Source organism: Primulina eburnea, chromosome 12, assembly GCF_022965805.1.
Source record: "Primulina eburnea isolate SZY01 chromosome 12, ASM2296580v1, whole genome shotgun sequence".
Classification (NCBI taxonomy): Eukaryota; Viridiplantae; Streptophyta; class Magnoliopsida; order Lamiales; family Gesneriaceae; genus Primulina; species Primulina eburnea.
In genome coordinates, this window is record NC_133112.1 from 19866491 (window position 1) to 19875443 (window position 8953).

An 8953-nucleotide genomic window follows, 5' to 3' on the forward strand; every position below is an offset into this window, starting at 1 on the left:
CTCTAACACATAGACCAAGAACAATTTATTGGTCCTTCTCAAATACTTGAGGATGTCTTTCACAGCTTTCCAGTGTGGAAGACCAAGGTTGGATTGATATCTACTCACTACACTTAGTGCAAATGCCACGTCAGGACGTGTAGATATCATCCCATACATGATGCTACCAATAGCCGAAGCATACGGAATTTGTGTCATCGCCGCTATCTCTGCATCAGTCTTGGGAGACATAGACTTGGATAGGGACACGCCATGACACATTGGTAGATGTCCTCTCTTGGACTTATCCATCGAGAACCGCTTCACGATGGTATCAATGTATGTGGACTGGGTGAGACCAAGCAATCTTTTTAATCTATCTCTATAGATCTGTATTCCCAATACAAAAGATGCTTCACCCAAGTCCTGCATCGAGAACTTACTTGCTAACCATATCTTAGTTGATTGCAACATTCCTACATCATTCCCAATGAGTAGAATGTCATCAACATAAAGAACAAGGAATGTCACAGCACTCCCACTGACCTTCTTATACACACAGGGTTCCTCAGGATTCTTAGTAAAACAAAACTCTTTGATTGTACTATCGAATCTGAGGTTCCAACTCCTAGATGCCTGCTTAAGACCATAAATAGATCTTTGAAGTTTGCATACCATATGCTCACTTCCGATAGATGTAAACCCTTCAGGTTGAGACATGTAAATCTCTTCCTTAATATCCCTATTAAGGAAGGCAGTCTTGACATCCATCTGCCATATCTCATAATCATACCATGCAGCTATGGCTAGCAAAATCCTAATGGACTTGAACATCGCAACTGGAGAAAAGGTTTCCTCATAGTCAACACCTTGCCTTTGAGTATATCATTTTGCGACCAATCGCGCCTTGAAGGTCAATACCTTCCCATCCGCCCCAAGTTTCCTCTTGTAAATCCATTTACACCCTATGGGAACAATTCCCTCAGGTGGATCCACGAGATTCCACACTTGGTTCGAATGCATGGAATTCATCTCAGATTCCATTGCTTCAAGCCATTTGGATGAATCGGCATCAGATAACGCTTCCTTGAAGGTCCTTGGATCACATCCAAGGTTAGGCTCATCATGGCCCTCTTCAAGAAGCATACCATACCTCATAGGTGGTCTCGAGACTCTCTCGGTTCTTCTAGGAGCTTGTATCTCCTCTCTTGGCTTCTCGGGTGTGGGTTCTACAACTGTGGGTGTCTCTCGAACCTCTTCGAGTTCTATCATCTCGCCTTTTCTATCCAATAGAAATTCCTTTTCCAAAAAGGTTGCGTTCCTAGAAATAAACACCTTTGTTTCTTGGGGATAATAGAAGTAAATCCAACTGAATTCCTTAGATATCCCACAAAGTAGCATAAAATGGATCGACTATCCAATTTATCTCCCACTGTCTGCTTCACATAAGCAGGACACCCCCATATTCTAAGATAAGAATTCTTGGGAGGCTTACCCATCCATATCTCATATGGAGTCTTGTCAACTGCCTTTGTATGGACATTGTTCAACAACAGTGCCGCTGTTTCAAGCGCATATCCCCAAAAGGATGGCGGCAACTCCGCGAACCCCATCATAGACCGAACCATGTCCATCAAAGTTCGGTTACGACGCTCCGAAACACCATTCAACTGCGGTGTAGCGGGCGGAGTCCACTGCGAGAGAATCCCATTCTCCCTAAGATACTCTTGGAACTCGGCACTCAAGTACTCACCACCTCGATCCGATCGAAGTGTCTTGATGCTTCGTCCCAATTGCTTCTCTACTTCACTTCTGAATTCTTTGAACCTTTCAAAGGCTTCAGACTTGTATTTCATCAAATACACATACCCATACCTCGAAAAGTCATCGGTAAAGGTGATGAAGTAGGCATGTCCATGCTTAGTAGTGATGCTAAGCGGACTGCACATATCGGTATGGATCAAATCCAATAACCCTTTGACTCGCTTCGCATGGCCCTTAAAGGGAATTTTGGTCATCTTTCCTTTTAGACAGGATTCACAAGTCGTGAGAGCATTAATATCGGACATATCAAACATGCCAACTCCCACTAGCTTGTTCATCCTTCTTGAGGAAATATGTCCTAATCGAGCATGCCATAATTGTGCCGAATTAAGAGTATCTTGTTTGCGCTTATTTGTTGTTGTTATTGCTTGGACATTGTTAAGTGGAATATCTTTCAATTTTAAGTTGTAGAGATTGTTTTCTAGTTCTCCGGTACCAACTAAACATTCATTCTTGTAAATATTGCAAACACCTTTGCCAAATAAACAAGAAAATCCATCAATATCAAGCATAGGAATGGAAATAATGTTTTTGATCAAGTCTGGTATGAACAAAACATCTCTTAATACAAACTTAAAATCATTGTTCAAAATTAAACAAACATCTCCTACGGCCTTGGCAGCAACTCTTGCTCCATTGCCCATTCTCAAGAAGGTCTCACCCTCTCGGAGCCTTCTACTTCTTCCCATCACCTGCAAATCATTACAGAGATGTGAGCCACAGCCGGTACCAATACCCAATAAGTAGAGTTAATCGAGATATTTACTTCAATAAAGAACATACCTTTGCCAGAACCCTTCTGCGCAAGATATTCCCTGCAGTTACGCCTCCAATGTCCAGGCTTCTTGCAGTGATGACAGATGTCAACTGTCTTCTCAGCCTTGGCTGGCGCGGCTGCCACTACGGGACTCGGAGTCTGCCTCTTCAAGGGCACGCTCTTCTTGGGGCGCTGGAAAGAACGCTTCTTTCCCTTCCCAGGTGGACCGGTCTTCGTGCCAGATGAAGAGCCCACATAAAGAACCGGCTTCTCCTTTTTGATTGTGGACTCAAAGGTCACAAGCATGTTCACCAACTCTTCAAGGCTTGGCTCAAGCTTGTTCATATTGAAATTCACCACAAAAGGATCGAACGAGCTTGGCAGTGACAACAGTAGCACGTCGGTGGTCAACTCCGAAGGCAAGATCAAATCCATGCCAACGAGTTTATCCACGATCCCAATCAACTTTAGGCCATGCTCATGGACCGAAGCCCCATCTCGCATGCGTAAAGTGATGAGCTCCTTGACTGTGGCATGCCTTAGAGGCCGAGTCTGCTCACCAAAGAGCTCCTTGAGGTGCATATGAATGTCAGCAGCATTCTTAGCATCCTCGAATCGCCTCTGAAGCTCATCGTTCATCGAAGCCTGCATATAACACCTCGCCTTCAAGTCATGGTCGCACCAATCCTTGTAGGTCTGCAATTCCTCAGGAGTGCAGCTAGTCGGAGCCTCAGCAGGGGGCGACTCAGTCAGTGTGTATGCAATTTTCTCCGAGTTCAAGACAATCTTTAGATTTCTTAGCCAAGTGATATAGTTAGGTCCGGTTAGAACGTATTTTTCGAGAATAACGGAAAACGGGTTGCGAATTGATGACATTGTCAAAGATTTGTACTGAAAAGTAAAACAGATAAATGTTAATGACTATTTTAAAATATTTAATAAGATATAAAGTTTGGACTTTTACTTTATAAATTATCGCTCCCACTGTTTTGACATTTTCACTACCCTCTAGTGAAAACGGGAAACAATTTCCTCAGTAGGTATGTAAGGTCCAACTAGCGAATTGTGATCCCGAATAATATCGGCCAATCACAATTCCTAAAAGGTAGTTTCCAATTGCATCGCCATGCAACCCTCTATGTATATTTTTGTCTCACGTTTGATTAGGACCCAATAATATGACGTCGTTCATCTTTACGTGTCAAGCCTAATCCATCGATATTGAACCTTAATGGACGGTCGCCATGAGTTCCCTCAATAATATGAGCTGAAATCATGGGAGTTCCACGTAGTTCACATCACTATGTCAATGGATGTCACAGCTTTCCGGTACCCAAGGCTCCCCCACTAATATGAGCCGAGCCCCGAGTACGGGTAGCGTTCAACATGCACCCATTGTCGATGGAAGACAAGGAAATTATAAACAAATTTATAATTCCCCTTTTCGGACTTGATATTAATTTTGAATCTTATTCAAAATGAGGGTTTTTAATTTTGAAAGGTCTCATCATTAATTTTATTTTAAAAGCTCGCCATGTTTGATCGTATGTTTGCCGGATTCATGCAACTTTGTTATTATAATAATAATAACACACATACTCATTATTTATAACATATCATGCATATATTATAAATAGAAAAAAATACAAGGATGATCAATCGCCCCAAAACTAATGGCCCGTGTGAGCTAAACACGGGCCTAGGTCCAATCCTAGGGTAAATGCACGGGATGCAAATGCAACTAAATTATTACATTAGCATCCAATATTACATGTCTTCGATCTTCATAATCACCAAGGCCACCGTCTTCCAATCTTGATCTTCCACTATTCTAATATTTACAATTAAATATCCATGGCACATAGGGATACATCTCATGGGGGTGGGAACGGGCCATAAACCAAGCCCACTTTAAATTGATAATTATTACAATCATACAACACAAATATCCTAGCATACACCTAGCAAATTGGGCTTGGACTTTTGATCATCCTTCATGCATAATATCACATATCATACACCATCAATTAATTATCACAATAATCAATTGATCCATTATTATATATCTTGATCCAATCACTAACCGCCACAATTATAAATTAAATTAACAAAGTATACAAACACCTTTGTCTCCTTTCAAATTAATTTATTTATAATCAAATTTCTTGTAAATCACAATTTACTATAAATAATTAAAGTCCAACTTCAATTATTTATTTTATGAGAAAATATATGCAACAATTGTAAATTTAAACTTAAAGGCCCAAAACTCATTTTTCACCAAAAATACTTTGGCCCATTTAAATTTCACAAAATATGTTAGCCATCCAATGGCCCAACAAATCAAGGCCCATGACACTAAGATTGTCCAAAACATTTTTGGAAACCCTAGTCGTCATCACCGTCGCCGGAGCTCCGTCGCCGGATTCCGGCAACAAAAAATTTTTTCTTGTTTTTTTTTAATTTAAAAACTGCAATTTTCGGGCAGCCCCTCGGGCTGCCCTTTGCTGCCCGAAAAAATCAAGGGCAGCCTCGGGCAGCAACATGCTGCCCGAAAAATGTTTTTTTTTTTGTTTTTGATTCAAAATTTCGGCCTTGATGATTCCTTGCACCAAAAATTTCTCAAGCGGTTAGAAATCGATCTCAACATAATATTATGCAAATATTACAAAAAAACCGTAACCATAGCTCGGATACCACTTGAAAGCGGACCGGTTACGGTGGTCGGAAGCGCAACGAAAGTCAAAAATTTTAATTTTATGCAAGAATTTTCGGCCACCCTAGGTTTTGTGCAATATTTACAAAATAAAACACCATACATAGGATGTTTAGAAGTTTACCTATCAACCTTTTGAGGTTGATGATTGGCACCAACTTTGTTGTGAACAACAAAGCTCTTCAAAGGGAAGACAAGTCTACAAGCTCCTCCTCCAATACATCAAAATCAAGCCCACCACTTGCAAGGTAAACCCTTTCTTGTTTTGCACTAGAAAAACATGAATATTTTTCAATGAAAAGGTTTTGTTTCTCCAACAATTTGAAGAACAAAAGGAGAGAAAAATTGAGAGAAAAATTGCTCAACTGTTCGGCCAAGAGGGAGTGTGGGAGGGAAGGAGAATGAGTTAATTGCATGCCTTGGTTGTGAGAAAAGCAAAAAGCAAAAGGTGCATGCCTTGCATTATTTTAATAAAAAGTAATCTCCAACTCTTCACCTCCCATGCATGTATATAATATAGTTTTTTATCAAATAAAAAACCATGGACTAAATTCAATTATCTCAAACATATTTGGGATAAATTAAACATTACTTGAATTTACCCAAGTCACACTAGTTTAAATAATTATTTTAATTGAGCTCTACAAGATTCAATATTATTTAATTAATCCAACACTTGAATTAATTTAATTATTTGGGCTCTACTAGGCCCACTAGTGTTTAATTAATTCAACACTTGAATTAATTTAATTTAGTCCATAATAATGTTTATGAAAATCACAATTTTCAAATACATTATTCACTTGGCCAAATTTTAATTTAGGAACACTTCCATAATTAAAATTTATATTTCTCTCATAGAAGTCATACTTCTATTTTTCTTTACGCTTATAAACACATTTATAAGCCGTTCAACACATTGAACTATTTTACTTCACATCGGGATTTACAAAGCTAGTACTTGTGTGGCCCTCAATGGTTCATTGATACAACTAGCCGTGGGTTCACATCTCCATGTGATTCGGACTAAACATGTCCTTATTCGAGCATACCCCAATTGCTCCATTCTTATTTATCAACTCCTTGATAATAAGAACGTCAGAACTCAAGTCTGATAGTACCCAACCAATCACGTTAAACGCCTAGCAGCATCGCTTACGTGATTCCCTAGGTATCACATGATAGTGCCTGCAAGAACCATTCAATTATGGTTAGCGTACAGTACGGTCCCTTCAACTCATATATCCCGACCGATTCGACAACTATTGGTTTTTCGAGAGTTGTCTATGAATCGATACTATGTGTCATGTTGTGGTTGCATCGATGGTGTAATCTATGAAACCCCTTTCATAATTACCACCATACTCTGATCAGAGATTTCAACCCACACATTAATGAAAAACACATAGGATATCCATACCCGTAGGTAAGCAGTGAATCCCCGGCTACAATGCATCGACTCCTATATGTTTCGCCGTAACACCCAACCTTGCCACCTGATGACCCCACAAGAGTCGGTAAACAAGTCAAAGTGAAACGCTAGCACATAGAGTCTAAATGTTGTCCCGGGTCATAAGGACTAATGGTGTACAACCATAAACTAGGACGTTTCCACTCGATAAGTGAGAACCACTTGGAAAGTCCTTTATAGAGGGTCGTTCAGTGCACTCTACCAGGAGCACCTATCTGCATGCTTGGACATCACAATGTCCCCTACCAATGAAACATGGTACTCACATCGCAGATACTAGTCTCTAACTCGAGCGGCCTATATCCTTCTTAGTGGCGGCTGAATCGACTAGGAACCGTTTAGAATATACAGTATTACAAATATGAGTTTCATGATACTCATCATATGAGCATCTCATATTCTTTCTACTATATGTATATTCAAGGACTTTATCTACGCAACTAGCATGGGTATAAAGATAAAGATGCGCCAAATTAATAAATTCAAATATTATTAAAATAAAGATCGTTTATACAAAGAGTTTCATCGTGAACAGTCGGCCAACACTTGGCTCGACGTGCACCTACTCTAACACTATTATCCCAATCGAACAACTAATAGAACAAAATTAAACACCTTGAGACCATCCTAAGACACCATAGCATTGAACTAAACTCGTACGACACCCACAACAACGGCGTTCCCCCTATGATACATACAAATCTGAAAACATGAAAGCTTGACACCCATTGCTTCCTACGACTTCTAATGAATTAAAGCGCCTAAAGACCTGAAACGAAAGCTCAAAAAAATACTCCAAACATCATTACCAATGCACCTATATGCAGCAACGATCACCCGTCGATCTCCAACGTATCCTGCAAGAAATAACTTCAAGAACACAATTTACGTAAAAGTCGCAGTTTGAGTAGTCCCACGAAAACCGCCATAACTCACTCAATATTTGTCCAAAAATTTCTAAATTTATATCAAATCGAAGGTATCAAAAAGTTATACGTTTTTCTTGTTGATATTTTTCTCAAAATCTCGACCACAAATTCACAGATATAACAAGAACAGTAAAAACGTTGTTTATATCTAAAAATTTTCCTTCAAAATCGATCCAAACAATTAACCGCTCAAACTATGAACATCATACATGAATTTTACGCATAAAACAACGTAACACATAATATGACATGATCGACCCAGCAAAAGAGAGATTATACGCGCCTTTAAATCTTTAATGTTACCGAAACGACGACATCGAAGCGGAACAAGTGTGAGGATTGATCCGGGACGAACGTGGCAGTAATTTCTTGCAATAAAATCACTGAAATTTGCTGGAGAATATGAAGAGGGAGGCGCGGCTGCTGTGTAACTAGGAACCCTAGGCTTTCTCTTAAAAAAGTGAAATTCTGAATTGTATTGTGTGTGTTGGTGTTTACTTGAATCTGTGTGTGTTAGTGGTGTGTGTGCGTGTGTTTGGTGTTAAAAGTAGGGTAACTATAGCTAATTAAGTTAATTAAATAAATAATGACCAATCACAAGATAATTATAATGCTAATACCCCAAAGAAAAATAATGCGCACATGTGCTATATCTTTAAAAGTCATAAAAATCACAAAATCATCTAAATCAATAAATTGGATTTTAAAAATGATAAACTTATAAATTATTTAAAATACCCCATCCTTAACCTTAAAAAAAAATACCACACTTAACAATTGTCAAGATCGTCACCGGTCTCTTTTCCTCGATCCCGCCTCGAATAATCGCCTGAAACATGAACTCGAAAAACATTTTAACGTGCATCACAACGAACATGAATGGTTTAAAATAATAAATTTTCATAAATTATGCATGGCTAAAATCATTTAAATTTAATTACATTATTTTGGTAATTAAATCAATGCATGGATTATATGTGTACTGAATTTGGGCACTACAGAAAGTCTTTTAAAAGAATGTTTTAAGAAAATTAAGTTCTATATGTATTTTTGGAATCGATCGACCCCTACTTGCCGAGTGTTTCCCAAAACACTCACCCCTCACAAATTTCAGATAAAAATGAGGAGCAACTGAATGAGGAAGAGCAAGATGCTTTCTGGGGTTGGTGAATCGAAGATCAAGATCAGAACTCAAGATTTTTCTTTCCGCTATTTGAACTCTGATGTATTTTTATTCTATTGTCAATGTAAAGACAATTTTTTATTTATGAAAAAGA

At 38.8% G+C, this 8953-nt stretch overlaps 1 protein-coding gene across 1 annotated transcript; it reads right to left on the reverse strand.

Annotated features, from left to right (window-relative positions):
- Nucleotides 1–2417: 2417 nt before the first annotated feature.
- On the reverse strand, nt 2418–2919 carry LOC140807189 (uncharacterized). Its single transcript, XM_073163928.1, has 2 exons — nt 2587–2919; nt 2418–2495 (listed from the first exon to the last, which is right to left on the reverse strand). The coding sequence occupies exons 1-2, from the start codon at nt 2903–2905 to the stop codon at nt 2479–2481; spliced, it is 336 nt and encodes a 111-aa protein (XP_073020029.1). The 5' UTR covers nt 2906–2919; the 3' UTR covers nt 2418–2478.
- Nucleotides 2920–8953: the final 6034 nt, after the last annotated feature.

Excerpts from the sequence above, each read along its gene's own strand:
- LOC140807189 (XM_073163928.1), bottom strand. The coding sequence starts at position 2,905 with ATGAACAAGCTTGAGCCAAGCCTTGAAGAGTTGGTGAACATGCTTGTG.